The sequence below is a fragment of the Nelumbo lutea genome, chromosome 1 (genome assembly GCF_056320005.1).
Source record: "Nelumbo lutea isolate HS-2025 chromosome 1, American lotus-T2T, whole genome shotgun sequence".
Taxonomy (NCBI): Eukaryota; Viridiplantae; Streptophyta; class Magnoliopsida; order Proteales; family Nelumbonaceae; genus Nelumbo; species Nelumbo lutea.
The window spans coordinates 137117656-137133987 of record NC_142684.1 but is presented as its reverse complement, the minus strand read 5'-3'; the positions used below and the strand labels follow the sequence as shown (position 1 = coordinate 137133987).

The 16332-nt window shown below is 37.3% G+C and overlaps 2 protein-coding genes across 7 annotated transcripts in view; both read right to left on the bottom strand.

The window, feature by feature from the left end:
* Positions 1 to 541: 541 nt before the first annotated feature.
* Positions 542 to 3204, bottom strand: LOC148877830 (lanC-like protein GCL2). 2 transcript variants are annotated; one of them, XM_088944887.1, is made up of 6 exons: positions 2679 to 3204; positions 2416 to 2594; positions 2218 to 2332; positions 1974 to 2090; positions 1561 to 1875; positions 542 to 1207 (listed from the first exon to the last, which is right to left on the bottom strand). In XM_088944887.1, exons 1-6 carry the CDS (start codon positions 2841 to 2843, stop codon positions 869 to 871), a joined length of 1230 nt encoding a protein of 409 aa, XP_088801013.1. In that variant the 5' UTR covers positions 2844 to 3204; the 3' UTR covers positions 542 to 868. The 2 variants fall into 2 exon arrangements, with proteins under 2 accessions (XP_088801013.1, XP_088801020.1); XM_088944894.1 differs by having other exon boundaries at positions 2218 to 2329.
* Positions 3205 to 9923: 6719 nt separating this feature from the next.
* Positions 9924 to 16332, bottom strand: part of LOC148877829 (wings apart-like protein 2) — a 28666-nt gene continuing 22257 nt past the window's right edge. The window contains exons 7-11 of one of the 5 annotated variants that reach the window (XM_088944832.1): positions 15347 to 15452; positions 14250 to 15242; positions 13012 to 13170; positions 11129 to 11226; positions 9924 to 10431 (exon numbers count right to left, since the gene is read on the bottom strand). In XM_088944832.1, the coding sequence (XP_088800958.1) occupies positions 15038 to 15242; positions 15347 to 15452 (311 nt within the window). In that variant the 3' untranslated portion in view covers positions 9924 to 10431; positions 11129 to 11226; positions 13012 to 13170; positions 14250 to 15037. The other 4 variants (XM_088944856.1, XM_088944847.1, XM_088944864.1 and 1 more) reach the window with 4 other exon arrangements.

Sequence of the window (16332 nt, the reverse complement as noted above, 5' to 3'; positions counted from 1 at the left end):
GAAAAATGATGGGTAATCTCTGCTCTCTAGCTCTCTCATTCTCTAATATCAATTTCAGCTCACAACTAATGCTAATTTAGCCATCAGAGTGACCTCGCCGGGTAAACACCCCCGGGTTCTCTGATTCAATTCTGGTAAATCAACTAGGTCTGCCGTCTACAAAGATGAGCAAATCATCTCCTGCAGGGAGCAACCGGGTTGCGCTACACTAGGAAGTTCCACTTCAGCCTCTGAGTCATCGGCCACTTGGGAGCAGACGAAATGACGATGTACTTAGCACAAAAAAATGATACGTGACCAGAAATCGTTACATCACCTAATATTCTGGTTCTAGGTTGAAGAGGTTCATGGAGCAAGAAAGAATGTATGGTTTTGTATGTTTCGATCAGGTTGTGCTTCAATTTTCATTTGCTTAATTTGTTTTGCAGACCCACCAACATGGAACTCCGATCCAAATTTAATGGAGCCCAGTCTACCTGAAATGCTCCAGTTGAAAATATGCAGAATGAGGAAGCATTAAGCATAATAGACACAGTTGCCCTCACATCAAAGCTTGCAATCATCTCTGTTGGTAAAATCATTCCAACTGAAAGAAAATCTGTTACAAACTTAACACTAGTGAAGATGGGTATAAGTTCCTGCGACTTTGAACAACAAAAAAGCTTTAAGTCCTATCAGACAACAGTAGAATCTGATAAGACAATTTCATTAAGTTATGGATCATTTCTGCTGAGGTAGATGCACATCAAAATTGAGCTCACTCTCTTTCTCTCTCTCTCTCTCTCTAGACCACTGCAATTATCTACTTTTTACAAATATGCACATTTGGGAATTGGGTGTAGAGAAGTTCTTCTCAAACATTCATTTCTCAGAGTTCATAAGCTGGGAACCTGGCTTCAGAAGGTTCTATCATGTCCAGAAAGAGATAAGCCATACCTCCAATCCCTTCAAACAGGGAGTACGGGGAATCACCTCCATGCATCTTCCCCTCAGATATAAGTTTGGGACCCATGTCAAGTAGAAAGCAAGCAAACGCTTTGGCCCTGTATAGAAATTCCAAATTACCAGTCAGTCGGTAGAGTGAGAGGAACACATAAGCATTGCCACTGACGCCATGGCAAATTCCAACTCGCTTAAGCAGCCCCCGGTTCCAGACCACCTCTCCAGCGTCCCCAGCAGCTTTCAGGAACTGCCGACCTCCAAAAACCTGACCATTTAATTTAACATTTTTATGGCAATAATGAGCAAAATGGCAATTAAAACCAAAGAACCTACCTCTATCCCACTTAGACATCAACTCCTCCATATAGCTACATATACAGAGAAACTAAAGGAGACACTGAAGAATGAAAAACTAAGTAATCTGTTGGGGACAAAACTAGCAAAATTCAGGCGATGTTTGGTAACACTCCCAAGGAATTTCTTTTGTCAGAAACATTGATTGGAGCATTACCAATTCACCAATCACAACAGCCTGAGATGCTCCTTGTTCCTTGTCAGCATTTTCAATATACAACCTAACCAAGTGACAGTATCTTATAACCATCAAAAGAAAATTACCTCAGCAGCTTTGACAAGGGTAAGGGCGACACCAGGAGCACCATGACACCAATGTACAAGACAATCAGTTCCATCATCCTCACTCGAGGGGTAATTCCCACTGGAAAAACGATTCTTAATCATGTAGATGAGAGTATCATTTACATCTTGTAGCTCATCTGGTTTCAGTTCCATGTCCATCAACACATGCATAATCCCTGCCAATCCATGGGCTGCACCCCAGTATTTCGTTTCATACCACTCAAACATCAATGGGCAGCTAACCTTGCTGGCTAATCGTCTTCCATCCTTGATGATTTCTTTCACCACTGGACCCTAAACAATGTTTACCCCACTTCTCTTAAGAAATCAAACAAGCTCCTCCTTTTGAACAAGAGCAACATAACATAACACAGAGGGCGGAAAAGCCTTACCGTTAGGGTGGAAGGAATGGTTCCTTTACCTATGTGTTTGTTTATGAACAAACATGCCCACAAGAACCCAGCTCTCCCATACAACAACTCATTGGGAACATTTTTAGGAAGTTTGATCTGTTGAGATGTGCAGCAGGAGAAAGGAAACACTCAATTGATGTGGATGTTCATTCAAGCACAGAAGCAAATGTAACAAATTGGGCTATTAAAAATGGATCAATAAGCGTAATTTAAAGATTATTACCTCTTTAAATTGGGTTAAGTAGTGATTAAGCAACTGCTCGTTTCCAGCGTGCTTTGCCGCGATAGCGCCCAGAGCACAAACACCAGCTCGCCCACATATAAATGTCACGTCGCTGCTATACAATAACCGCATAAAGCCATAAATCAAAACGGTCAAAGAAAAACTGTGGAGAGAGAGAGAGAGAGAGAGAGAGAGAACCCAGATCCACAGGAAGCAGAGTCACAGGCCTTGACAATCTCAGCGCAAAGGTTGAGATCGTTTTTGTTCTTTGTTGCTTGGTATGCTTTGAAAAGCAAGAAAGCCGTCCCCAGGGAGCCAGTGTACAGTGTGAAGTCACTGACGCATCGCCCACTGAAACCCCATGTATTGGTCACAATCTGTTAAAACAAACAATGAATGCATCAGAAACCCCTAGTGGATCTCCAGAATCAACATTGTTTCTATCGTTTGATTGGAATTACCGTTTCTTTCAAATCCAAAGCCGTTCTTTTGAGTTTCGCCGCGAGAGTTGGATAGGGAAGAGAGAGAAGCTTCAAGAGCGAATCTTCGATGCCTTCGGCGCCTGTTTCATCATTTGTCTCGGCAACGAACTCCGGCATTTCGTTAATAAAGAAACGGTCGGCCATCCCTCTTTTTCTCTTCCTGCGCCGCTTGCCCAACAACTTCAGTTCTTTTTATTCCTCAGCCAAAATGAAAGAAAGCGAAACAAATGCAGTGGTCGCTCAGTTCTTTGCCGCTCTTCCGAATTCTCCTGAGTTCTTCTTTATCGCTCTACCGAGTTCTCCCGAAGAAAAAAAACAGAGGAATCAGACGTGGAGGAGAAAGCAACTGGACGACGAAAATATCCCTGAAGAAGTCAGCACTCAGCAAAGGCTATGGCAGGACGATTCCACGTAGAAATCAGGCTCTCGACGTGGCAACGTTACCGTTGTCTTGGTTCGGTTATTCAGTTCGAAAACACACGGCTCAACCAACGTGCACATGCCCACCGATGGCCCAAGCCACCGTCAAAATTTATGGTTCGCTCTACCTTAGAAAATTTTATTGATTATTTTATTTTATTTTCCTTAGATTTTTTTGTTTTATTGATCTTATTTCCCACTTGTCTCCGTATACAAACTAATGACTTGTCCACGTATATAATAAATTAATTTTTTTTTTTGAGGGGAGACGTTGGTCTAAATACGGTGCAGAAGATGTAGACATTATAAATTCATTTATTTTCTATTTTATTAATTCACGATTCATAAATCATAATCACATTAAAGGATTTAGTATAATTTAAAGTTGTTATCTGCAATGTCTCACTTTTATCAATTTGTGTGTTTCACATTATAGATTTTGCCTTGTTATTATCATTTATTTGAGTATACTGCCGAGTGCCGAAACCCACCTCCTTCTCAGGCCTGGGTTAAGTTAGGTTGAGGTCAACTCTAACCCAACCCGAGTTATTGATGGATTAAGTCAGGTTTGACTTAAATTCAATTTAGTTTTGAATTTGTTGGATTGTTTAATTTTTTTAAATGTATTTATTTCCTAGATTTTAATTAGGGTTTATATTAATTTAATATTAGCATTATTTTGTGTAAAAAAACATTGTTATCATGTTAAAAATAATTGTCTTTAAACTTAAATTTTTAACATAAAATGTATATGTATTGTATAGGTATATAAACACACACATATATATATATATATATATATATATATATATATATATAATTGTATACATATATATATAAATACTTGCATAAATACATATCTATATAATATTTGAGCATGAAAATATGAAATTTAGTCAAGTTCGAGTTGATTAAGGCCTCAATCCTAACTCAATCCAAAGTTAAATGGATTCATAATCTTATAAAGGGTTATGACACTTAGCTATTAAATGTTTTATTTTGGATTTCATTAAGTTTTTGTTTTTTGTTTTTTTTTTATTCATGAGGCTACACCCCCTGTGGCCTGTCCCTCTTGTAGCAATAAACCCCCAACCCCGGTAGCAACACAGGATTTGATCCTAATCTCCACTACAATCCGCCAAAAAAACTACTGAGCCATCATCGATAGTCGGTTGGTTGGATTTCAATAGTTAACAGGGAAATTATCAAATTGCTCACTTGAAGGCGTGAAAATTACTAAAACACCCATGACCCATTATACATGCTCCTCGAAGGCGTTAAACCACCTGTTTTACCGTTTAGTAGCACTTCATCAAAGGCGCGAGTTATTAGGCTTTGATGAGAAAAACATGTGTTTTAGAACTTTAGAGGCAATATGGTATTAAAAATAATATAAGTATAGTCTGGGGTTTTGAAAACGTATACACGTGTAAATCACTAAGTGCTAGAATCCAAAGTAGATTTAATCAGTTGTCACAATTCACAAAACAAGGTTTTATAGACTTTGTGATTGGGATGAGAATCAGAACTGGAATTGCCTATTCCTTATTTGTTTGGTTCAGATGTAAATTGTAATTCCATTCCATAAGATGCACACAATTCCCAAGGAGGATTGGTATTGGATAAGAATAAATTGGGTTTGAGGGTTTTAAGCCACTAACTAGCGGAGAGGCCCTGTGTTGCGGGGCTCGTTCATAAGCTATCAGGCTCAAGCTCGATTTGAATTAGAGATTTGATTTTGAGTTCGAGTTAAAAGTTCGGAAGTTCGAGTTTAGCTACTTTTGACTGCAAGTCTTTCAAGCAATCAAGGTGCCAATCTGGGGTCTCCCTCAATTACTAGGTCTCCCTTAGCTGCTGAAGTGTTGAGCTGAGGTTTCCCTAGTAGGCAAGGTGTCGAGCTAAGGTCTCCCTTAGTTGATAAGGTGTCGAGATGAGGTCTCCCTCAGTTGTCAAGGTATTGAGTCGAGGTCTTCCTCAATGGTCGAGGTGTCGTCTAGCTCGAGCTCGATTTAAATTAGACTTGAGCTCAGAAGTTCAAGCTCAGCTCGGCTTAAACTCGACTACCTTTGATTGTAGGTCACCTACTAAGCAAGATGTCGAACTGAGGTCTCCCTTAGTTGGAGAGAGAATGGCATTTTTGTAATTTATAAGAAGAGAGAGATGGCATTTTTATAATTTATAAAAAAAAGAGAGAGAATTGGTAAGAGAGAGAGTGACATTCTTATAATTTAAAAGAAAAAAAAAAGGCAAGAGAAAATTGGTAGGAGAGAGAGTGGCATTCTTATAATTTGAAAGAAAAAAAAGCAAGAGATGGAGAATTGGTAGGAGAGAGTGGCATTCTTGTAATTTTTATGAAAAAAAGTAAAAAAAAAATACTATTAAATTCCATTTTCCTCATCCTAAGGCCTTGTTAGGTAGACATTTCAGCTTAATATATTTATATAGATCTTTTTTTTTCTTTCATTTAGCTAACTAGAATGAGATTCCTTTTTTTTTTTTTTGATAAAAAAATGAGCTATACAAACTGGGGTAGCTATTCCCCAAGAGTACGAAAAACAAATCTGACTTCCCAAGGTAAACAATCTAAACTAAAACTCCTACCAAAAAATGCATTAGAGCGAACCAATCCGTGCTTGATTTGCTTTCCAAAATGCATGCCAGAAGGTGATGATAGAGTCAAAATATGACGAAACGGTGAAGCCATTGATGATGGAGACCAAATTCCATAAAACCTTCGTTTTCCTTCTATGACAATGGACCACGAGCTTTGAATCGCCTTCAAGAATGACTGGGGAATCTTTGTAATTTAGCGCTAGGTTAATGTATTCCCAAGCAGCCCAAGCCTAGGCCAGATTAATAAAGGTGAAACCAATAATATAAGCTTTGAAATCAAGAATCGAATCCAAATGGTTCCTAGCAATACACCCAATTGAACACCGACCATCCAAATTACGGGATGCATCATAAGTTAACCTTGATGGTCCCAGGTCTTGGGTTACACCCCCATCGCCTTCCAATCTTTTAAAGATTCCACCAGATCACTCACATTATTCACCCTAACCTCCTCCCAAAGGGATAAAGCCCTGTCCATAATAATCCAGGGCTGAGAAGATTTATTGTTTAAAGCACTTCTCATTTCTATTCTTCCAAATAAATCACATCAATATTATAAGCTTTTCTCTAAAATATTGATCATATTTACCACTTACAGTCTTAGAAGTTTTAGACTACCACTGGTTGATTGACAAATCACTTACAATGGGGACAGGAAGAAATAAACTCACCAGCTGCCATAGAAACGTTTAAGAAACAAGTGATTAGAATCCTCTTCCAATTGGGACTTTAAGTTAAACCCCCGGTTTCTTAATGCCATAGGAACATTAAGAAGCAGGAAAAGGAACACCTTGATTTTGGGAGGTATTTTAAGCCTCTAGAAATTTAAAATTATAACTCAAATTTCTATTAGTAAGACATTCCTCATTATACGTTGACCTAATAGAGAACTTGCCATCTGGCGTGAGCCTCCAAACCACACAATCTTTTTTTGGGGTAGAAGGGATTAAAATAGTCTCAATACAATGCCAATTTTCTAGAGGGACCAAATCTTTGATAAGATTGGTCTCAATACAATGCCAATTTTCTAAACCTTTAACCACATTATCCGGGATTTTGAAAGACTACATCACAAACTGGGGGATCATAGATGCAGCGAAATTAATAAGAGTCATCTTGCCAGCTAAAAAAGAGTATTTTGCTTCCAATTGGTAAGCTTCTTGGACATGTTTTTTTTCACTCAGAGAGCTAAACACCTCTTTGAATACCCTACCATCAATAATAAATTTTATTTTTTGTTTGAAGAGGAATCTTAAGGATTCTACTAGAAATGGAATGAGATTCTCCTTCCCAAAAAAAGGAGGCCAGAGGGGCCATTCCCTCATATGAGAAAATGCCATTCTACCATAAATGGAAATTGAAAATTCTATTCTGACCAACCAAACGATTAGAATTAAAATAAGCCATTCCAATTCCTAAATGTCACAACTCACAACCCCTCAATACAGATTACAGAGTAAACAATGTCCATTAAACTAAATTCGAGTAAACAATCTTCATTAAAGCCAGAGCTTTGCAAATCTCACGGAAGGTACTACTGAGTTAAGTGAGCTCAAATTCATTAAACAATAAACATAGCTATTCTCACATTGTCACGGTTCTCACTTCTCACCTTCTCATCAATGTGTTAATTGTTTCCGGATCTGATTCTTCCAACAGCATGTGCAAATGTTTGGCATTGGAAAATGAATATGTTTTCATTAGTGAAATCAATCCACTTCCTAGGGCTTGGCGAGGGTCGATTTGATCAACAGCAGATGTTTTGGCATTAGAAAATTATGGCTCGTCAATAATATATGATGCTCAGAATCCGTTGTCTTTACTTGGTTCTTTGTTTAAGTAAAACCTGGCTCAACTTTAGGATTAGGCCCCTAACCATCCGCCTGGGTAGGCATGGAAAGCACAAAGCAGTTTCAGTCGCTCCCTCATTTCGAACCTTGGCGTGGCAAGGCAAACAACTCAGGACTCTTAGGATGGTTGAGTCGAAGATTCAGGCCCGTTTCTTAAGTCTTTTTGAGAAGATCTTCTCGTAGTTCTGACAGTCAATAAACACATTGAGCTTTAGATAGAAGATCTGGGCAGCCCGAAGATCATTTGGCAGATGTGCATCTTTCCGTGTGTCATTTCGAGTCTTTTCGCGCAAGACTAAAACACGGAAGACACGGGAAGCTTCATTTGGAGCTTCCCGAAATCAGCCCAAAATGGGCTTCCTGCATCTTTTCGGTGCCCCATCTTTTGGCAGCGAGATCTTCCATGTGCCAAACGGGAATAGACCGATTTTCGGTCTTCCTGGCTTGTAAGCAGCCAAAAGACCGTGCCAAAAGATGCGTCAAACGGGGCCTCAATTAAACTAGGTCAGCTGCTTTTAAATGTTTTGTATAAGTTATTTAAAGAAGCTGAAGCGAACCGCCCTTCAAATCACTGACTGACAGCTGATTTGGGCTTTCCCATTTTACCAAACAATGCTTATAGATCATGGTTTTGAAAACTAGACCAAACCGAGGCAACTAGTTCCGTTTCACCCTAAAACTGCTCCTATGCCAAAAACCATTGATTTGGTCAGCGACCCTCGGACCCATTGATTTGGTCAGCGACCATCTGTTCGAACCAGACAGTTAGACCATTTGACCTAGGAACCGGTCCCCAAAACGGTTCCGTGTCTAGTCCGGTTTTTAAAACCTTGTTATAGATTGTGTATGGGCCCACCTTGGAAAGCCAAAGGCCACCAAGGTTTTAAAAACTGACCCAAAATCAGAACCATTCAAGCCACTGGTTTTCAAGCCAGCGGTTCGACCGTCTAGTTCAAACAGACAATCCAGTTCCAAATTAAAAAGGGAAATTTTCCGATTAGTACCATGTACTTTGGCTCGAGTGACAATTTGGTCCCCAAACTTTAAAATACGACAATCCAGTAGCCAAACTTTTAAAATGTGATAATCCAATACCCGAACTTTCAAAATATGACAATCCAGTACCTGTCGTTAACCAGTCCGTTAATCAGACGTTAAGTGACATTTGAAAAGTCAAAAATGCCCTAAGGATGCCATCTAATTCTCTTTATCAACCATCCAAACATTGACAACAAACTGAATAGTCCCAAATTCTACCATCATCTATTCAAAAAAGTTGGTGACTATTTAGAAGAATCTAGAATTTGGGACTATTCATTTTATTGTCAATGTTTGGGTGGTTGATAAAGAGAATTAGATGGAATCCTTAGGGCAATTTTGACTTTTCAAATGTCACTTAACGGTTGATTAACGAACAGCAGGTATTGGATTGTCACATTTTGAAAGTTCAGGTATTGAATTGTCGCATTTTAAAGTTTGCGGACCAAATTGTCACTCGAGCCAAAGTACAAGATTGATCAAGAATTTTCCCAATTAAAAATATAAAATAATAATTAAAATAATTAAAATAAAAAATGGCCAAAAACCATTAAACGATCAATGGTTTTTGGCCAAATACAGGTTAAAGGTGAAACAGAATGGTTGCTTGGACAGTTCCCGGGTCAACCAATCTAGTCCGGTTTTCAAAACCATGGAGGCCACTACGAATGTACACAGCATTAAAATACAAGAAAAAAAAATCTATATCTATATCTATGCTACTAACAAAAGAGCGAATAGCCCCATTTTTTGGATTTTTCATTTGACATTTTTACCCCTTATCTAAGCAATATACAATAGACATAAAAATGGCATATATGTCATTTACTCTCACTCCAAAAACTGCCCACTTGTAACAGTTAAGGAACTACCCACTTATAACTATTCAAAAACAGCCCATTTGTAACAGTTAAGAAATTGTCCACTTATAACTGTTCAAAACTTATCCATGAATTGTAAATAGTTTTGTCTTGGAGATACTCTCACCTACAAATGCACGTACATGTTTACTAGTATTTTTAAAAAATGAAATCAGACTCCCTGTCAACCCGGTTTACTAGTTCCAATTTTCAAAAATACAATAACCAAACATTTCCTATAATCCTATGACTACATTTTACGGTTCATTTCCACGCATACACACACAAACAAAAAAAAAAGAAACACCAACCTAAGACCCCCTTAAAGAAAACGCACCCATTGAATATTGAATTGGTGCCCAGTTCCACAATGGCAGATGCATGTTACTCGTTAAAATAATAAATAGAATTATTTAGTAGGTAAGATCCTCTGAACTGGAACATATTAAACAAACAACTATCCTTTCTTTTATTAAACAACAAATTGCGAATTACAGGTTGTCTACAATGTAATTACAAAGCAAATTAAGAAAGAAAAAAAAAAAGACTGAGGTGAATTAACAATTGGAATTATGGCATCATTTAGTATACAAGCATTCATCAGTGGGAAAAGAAAAATAAGCACTGTGCCCAGATGGTCAAAGAGAGCTGACAATAACGTAGAAAAGACCAAAAGAAGCAAATAGGGCAAAAAGAATCAATGACATTACAAATAAAGATGCGTGGTTAGTTCAATATACTGTGCTGCAACTGCAACCAGCACCAGTCATTCTGGGTATCGTGGAAGGACGAAGGAGAATAGTCGGTCAATCAGTTAGGCCTGAGAAAGAGATGGAAAACCTCCAGAGTACAGATGGTCTCTATAATCTAAGGCCCCCTGCATGATTCAATAACTTCACTTACAGCTTTATGGATTTCTGGCGATATCATGTTTACTGTCAGATGGAACGCCTGAAAAAGAAAATGCAAACAATAAATTATACAATCCCAAACAAGAAACAAAGTTCTTACCAAAAAGGGAAAAAACAAGAAACAGAGAATCACTCCAAAACTATGCCCTCTCAATTCATTTTAGCTCCCAACTTGGTGCACCAATGCACCATTTCTTGTATTGGGTGCAACTTTATTTGGGTTTCTAGCTATTTCCAATTCAAAGGGTTTGATGATCCAATTCAATGAGATTGCTCATCACAAAATAAAAAAAGGCAGCCCAGTGCACGAGGCTCCTGCCAATGCAGGGTCTGGGGAGGGACAGATGTATGCAGCCTAACCCCATACAGAGAGGTTGTTTCCAAGATTTGAATTCTGGTCCCCCAGGTCGTGATGGAGCAACCCAACTGTTGCACCAAGGCCCACCCTCATTGCTCATCACAAACTAATTCATGAAAATAATTCCAAATTGTAAATCAAAAAGAAGAAGAAGAAAGCAACATAGCTACTCTCATACTCTTTGCCACTTAGAAAGCCCAAGAAATACCTACCACAAATCTCTCTAACACGGGAAAAAAGAATTTTTAAGTTGTCTGGGAAAAAGCCAGCAATGCTGTCACGTATTTGCTGACTGTCAGGGGAAGACATAATCTTCTATTAGGAAAATCCTCAAAAATTATCTATTTCTATATAAGGAAAATAAAGGTTGGAGAGGAACCATTCAGTTGAAAGAAATGCCAGAAGCAAAGCACAATAGGCCTCAATGATCATCTTCTCAGCTTCATGCTCTCCTTGTAGCACAGCAGCCTCACCGTTCTGACAATTCAAAACAAATACAAAACATAAAATTGGAATATACCTATCATTTTCTCCTTTTTTCTGTTTGTTCACTCTCTTTACAACTCTGCAGTAGCTAAGCTTAGAATGGATCACCACTGCCTGAAGGATGCACTAATGTCAAGAAATTCAGACCATTAATGGACCTATAAAGGGGACATGCCCCAAGCTTAATATACAGGTAGACAAGTGAGGATGGACAAAGGATCCTCCCCAAGACCACAAGCCCAATGACTTAAATTCTAAGTCTCAGTTTGGAAAGAGTACAAATACAAATATGTACAGTGCAAATACATACAAAATACAAGGTTTTGCACTCTACATATTTGTATTTGTTCTTTTCAAACTGAACCTCATGCAAAACCCTTATGTATCTTTTTTAATTAACTAGGGTTTTCTTCTTTCTTGAAAACTTTAAGAATATAACTTTGTTAACAAAAGGGATTTGTATATGCTTAAATTGAAGAAAATGTAGTTTATCAAAACATTCCTGAACTAGCTTAAAAAATAAACTGACATATTTGAAGAAAGTCATCTGGTTTCAGTGTCAAGAGTTCAATCAGAAGCATCTGTGATTGAAGGCCAACCGACTGCCAAGTCTAACATGGGTCTCATTATCAAGTTATTGTTTGCACCATGGCCACTGCTTGAATGCAAGAGAGTTTGCTAATGATTCCTTTGTATTTTCAGCTTTATTCCAATGTAGTGAAGAAAGAGGGAAAGTTTTTCTTATGATCCTTGCATTTGCTTCAAGCAATGCCAACCGATGACTGCACCACGAGGAGTAACTTGGTGCAAGTGGAAAGCTATAAAAGAGCAAGGGAAAACCAAGAAAAATGTGGGATGTAGTAAGAAATTATCAAAGGACCTAAAAATTTAACAGAAAACGTGGCTCCTGACTCAAACTAAGCACAATGACAGGATTTCTGTAGCCGACCCCAAATAGTTGGGGTTAAGGCTTAGTTGAGTTCAGATCTTTGCATTTACTTGAAGCAGTGCTTTAAACCCAAGACATGAATAAGGCTATAGGGACGAGGTTCCTATTGCCAAATCAGTTGGGTAACCCCCATTCCAAGGAAAAAAAAAAAAACAGAATTGGTTAGAACCAACCAATACCACTGATTGGGTTAACCATTGAAAGACTGTTTCCAACTCAACGGCCCAGGTTCATCCATAATTGTAGATAATTGAAATGGAAAAAGTGGCTGGTATAGTTTTTCAAGGCACCAAGGCGAAGCTGGGCGATAGTGGGCACCTAAGCGATGGAATTTTTTACATAGAAACCATGAATCCTAGAATAATTCCCTAGGTTTCCATAGCAATCAGCAACCATCTTTCATTGAAAAAATCTATAACACTTCATAAAAAAAAAGTATAAGCTTTGATATTAAAACATAGAAACATATTTATGAGAATAAAAAGAAGAAAGAAAAGAAATTTCTGAAATTCTGAAAATATATGGGCTGAGCCGCTATTTTTGTCTAGGAAAAGGAAAAAAGGGGGGTGGAAGTCTTTGAGGGTTCAAGCAGCATATGCCAACGTGTGTTGATTGAATCTTAGCAAATAAGAAAATCATAAAAAGAAACTAGTATATAAACCCACCAAACAAATATTTTAGTTTAACAATATCTATTTAATTATTACAATATCAAAATGAAAAAACAAAGAATATAAAAGTTTTGCATATGGCATGTATAAAATAGGTAGGTGATTAAGCGAGGTGGCCATCCATGACTATTGTGGCTGGAAAATAAATTTACTTACCTATGGAAACAGTCTTCTCCAGCAGCCTCACTAAGTCCTTGGTTGGCCAAAAAGATGGAGCACAGTAGTGGGATTACATCCCTGTGACTCTCGTTCGTCATTCCCTTTTGATGTGGCAGAGTTATGTGTAATGAAACACTAGCTGCTGCTATCTGTGATCTGCAACAGAACTCACTATAAGGTCTACAAAACAAAAGGATTGTATTCTTCTTCATATGTACCAACATAATGTGAGATTGAAATTTTCATGAACATGGATTAACATGGCAAGGGTTCACATAGAGATTTATCCTCTCATGCAAGGATATGCATGTGAGAGTCCAGGTAGTGAGAATTGATCAACCTCTTATGCAACTTGTTTGGTTTTTTTCAATGAAATTATACTATACTTTCTCTCAAAAAAAAAAAAAAAAAAGAATTGATTGACTTCTCCACGTATATTCTTTCAAAGATAGATAATCACCATTAGGCACATCATCATCATCATCCGAGCCTTATCCCAAATATATGGGGTCGGCTACATGAATCCTGTTTCACCACTCCGTTCTATATAATGCCATATTCAAGTTAAATTATGCGCATTTAAGTCAATTTCAAAAAGACACATTCTGGTCTTTAATCATGTATTTAACCCTATTTATTTTTCTCAATTTTTTCCCTTTCTGGACCTATCTAGAGCTAGCTCTGCCAGACAGTAAGAATCAATTTTCCTACTATTCCTTGCACTACACGCATGCTAGGAGATTTATACACCCTTTTCCTACAGAGGCACAACTAGGAGTTATATCATCATCATCATCATCTAAGCCTTATCCCTACTATATGGGGGTTGGATACATGAATTACATTTTGTATTACTTTACTACATGTCCTTTTTGGTATGCTCTTAGCCCTTCTAGCCCTTTCAACTTGCAACAAATTGCTTCTTCTTACAGGTTGCAGTAGGTGATTTTCCATGCACGTCAAAAAACAATCTTAGTCTACATTCTCTCGTTTTATCACCTATTGGAGTTACTCATAGGTTCTTTTGAATTATTTGAACAGTTGGGAGAAGTCATAGAGCATTAGTAGCAAAAATCCCAATTAAAGCACAGAATTCAACATATAAATCAAAGATTATCACTAATAACAAATTATTATAATCCAGAAATGTACTTAATAGTAACAAATTATAAGCTTTTTCAATGCAATAACACATACAGGAGAAAATCTTAAGGTGGTAAAAATCGAGATATAACCTGTTCCATCTGTCATTCTCAACCATGTTCACAAGCACTCCCAAAATAGCAACCAGAAAATCTATTTTGTGATTTGTGAGATGTATCTCATTCTGATTATTGAGCTCTGATAACGGAAAGTTCTCTTCAAATTGGCTGCGCTCAGATAAGCAAGAGATGAATACCAGAAAAGCTGATTGTCAAGGAAGATATGGTTTCCAATCCTCCAGAATCTGCTATTGCTACAGGATTGTCATTTGTTAAGTTCATTAGGACTTTCCAAGAAATTAGAACAAATAAGAAATGTTTTTAATGTTGATTTCACACCCACTGTGATGCACTAAGCAAATCAAGATTAAAACAAACACTGATGAAGAAGGTAACTCCAGTATCAAGGAGAAAGAGTTGATATTAGACTAGTAAATGCCAACATTATGCCACCCTGTGAAACTGCCTGAAGAGCAATCAGGTCATGACTCATGAGCATTAAACAACCTGAAATTGATATCACAGATTCACAAGGAACTTTATGCTATTTCATAACAGAAACTAGATACAATGCTTATGCACTGGGAGGAACCTGGCATTCTATAAGCCTTGTCTAGGAGATCTAAGGGAAAAAATCAGAATAATTGGAATTGGAAAATCCTGACTCTTAATCCATTATATATACATAGATAGATATACCCTGAATAGTATAAAGTATACTGTCATCCAGAAGGAAGAATTTTCTTCTGTAACTGAGGATGAACAGGAGATCTCACAAGAATGGTGATTTTCTCCATTACTTGATCCGTCTTGGCTCACAACTAACAGGGGCTCACACCCACTTTGAGCTCTCTAACCACTACCCTGCTTTTCTGAGTTTGAGGACCTTTTATTCTCATTGATAATAACTCCAACTTTGATGGTTTCAGTTCATCTTCATCAAATGCAAATGGATCTACGCTGTTTGACTTGTTAAAGTTTACAAAAGTTCTACCATTTGAACTCCTTCGTGTCCACAATATGAACCTGATGTCAAAGAATTGTCATCCCACTTCATTGAACAAACATCCGCCACAAAATCAACAGTTGTTTCAGAACTAGATAAAGAGAACCCTGAGAAAGAGAACAACCATTGACGTTTCTGAGGTAACCTCAAGCTTTTCATAAGAAAGACATACTCCATGATGCTACAACATTCTCTAGAAGAATTGTTAGATATAGTACCATCTCGTAAAACTGCAATTTAAGGGACAAAAATGTAAATTATCATCGATTAAGCAATTTCCTAACTTTGGCATCAGAATTTAGAATAGAAATATACCTATTTCAAAAACTATATTAGCAACAATGATGTAACTATCTGAAAAAAAAATAATGATATAACTTTCACTAACTGTCCATTATATTACATCGCATTCAAGAAAGAAAGAAAGAAAGAGGATAGTTAAAAGAAAAACATTCGTGTCTTTTGCATGCCTGGGATAACATAACGTTTTTGAGAGAAAGGTAAAGTATTTCATTAAAGTAAAAAATTAAAAACATATACAAAGCCTTGCACAATTAGGCACTGGGAAAGGCAAGTATTTTCTTTGTACAACCCAAATTCTACTTGAATTAATTGCATACAAAAATATTACTGAAATTAAAAAAAAAAGAGCTATAAGGTATATTCTTGAATATCTTATGGGCTGCCGCCCAAGAGTATATCCTTCCCCAGATACCTTTCAAAACTGGATAACATTAACTAACAATGATACACTAGTCTCTCCACCCATCATAAAAACCAACCTAGTTATTCTTTTTTTTCTATAGTGACACTATTTTATTAGACATTCTTTAGACAACTAATGATCATCTAACATAAGAATTTCCTTTTCTTAAGGATCAGATTTCATAAGTTATAACTATCTTCAGCTAAGTATTGGAAATTGGATTCAGTGCCTTACCAAAGGCCTCAACTTATGGCAAATGCATTTCTTCTTTCCAAATGCTCCATATGCTTTAAATATGAAATGAAAATATCCCTTATCGTTTTTCTAGATTCTTTAAACCTGAAGGAAAAGCTTATGTTCTTGTATTTTAGTGTTATCAACAAAAGGATTTCCACCCTCTTTTG

Bases quoted from the DNA above. Each gene is read 5' to 3' on its own strand.
- LOC148877830 (XM_088944887.1), bottom strand. From the start codon at position 2,843: ATGGCCGACCGTTTCTTTATTAACGAAATGCCGGAGTTCGTTGCCGAG. The intron at 2,333-2,415 runs GTTCTCTCTCTC...GTTATTGTATAG, and splicing joins TCTGCTTCCTGTGGATCTGG to CAGCGACGTGACATTTATAT. The intron at 1,208-1,560 runs GTAATTTTCTTT...TTAAATGGTCAG, and splicing joins CCCTTGTCAAAGCTGCTGAG to GTTTTTGGAGGTCGGCAGTT.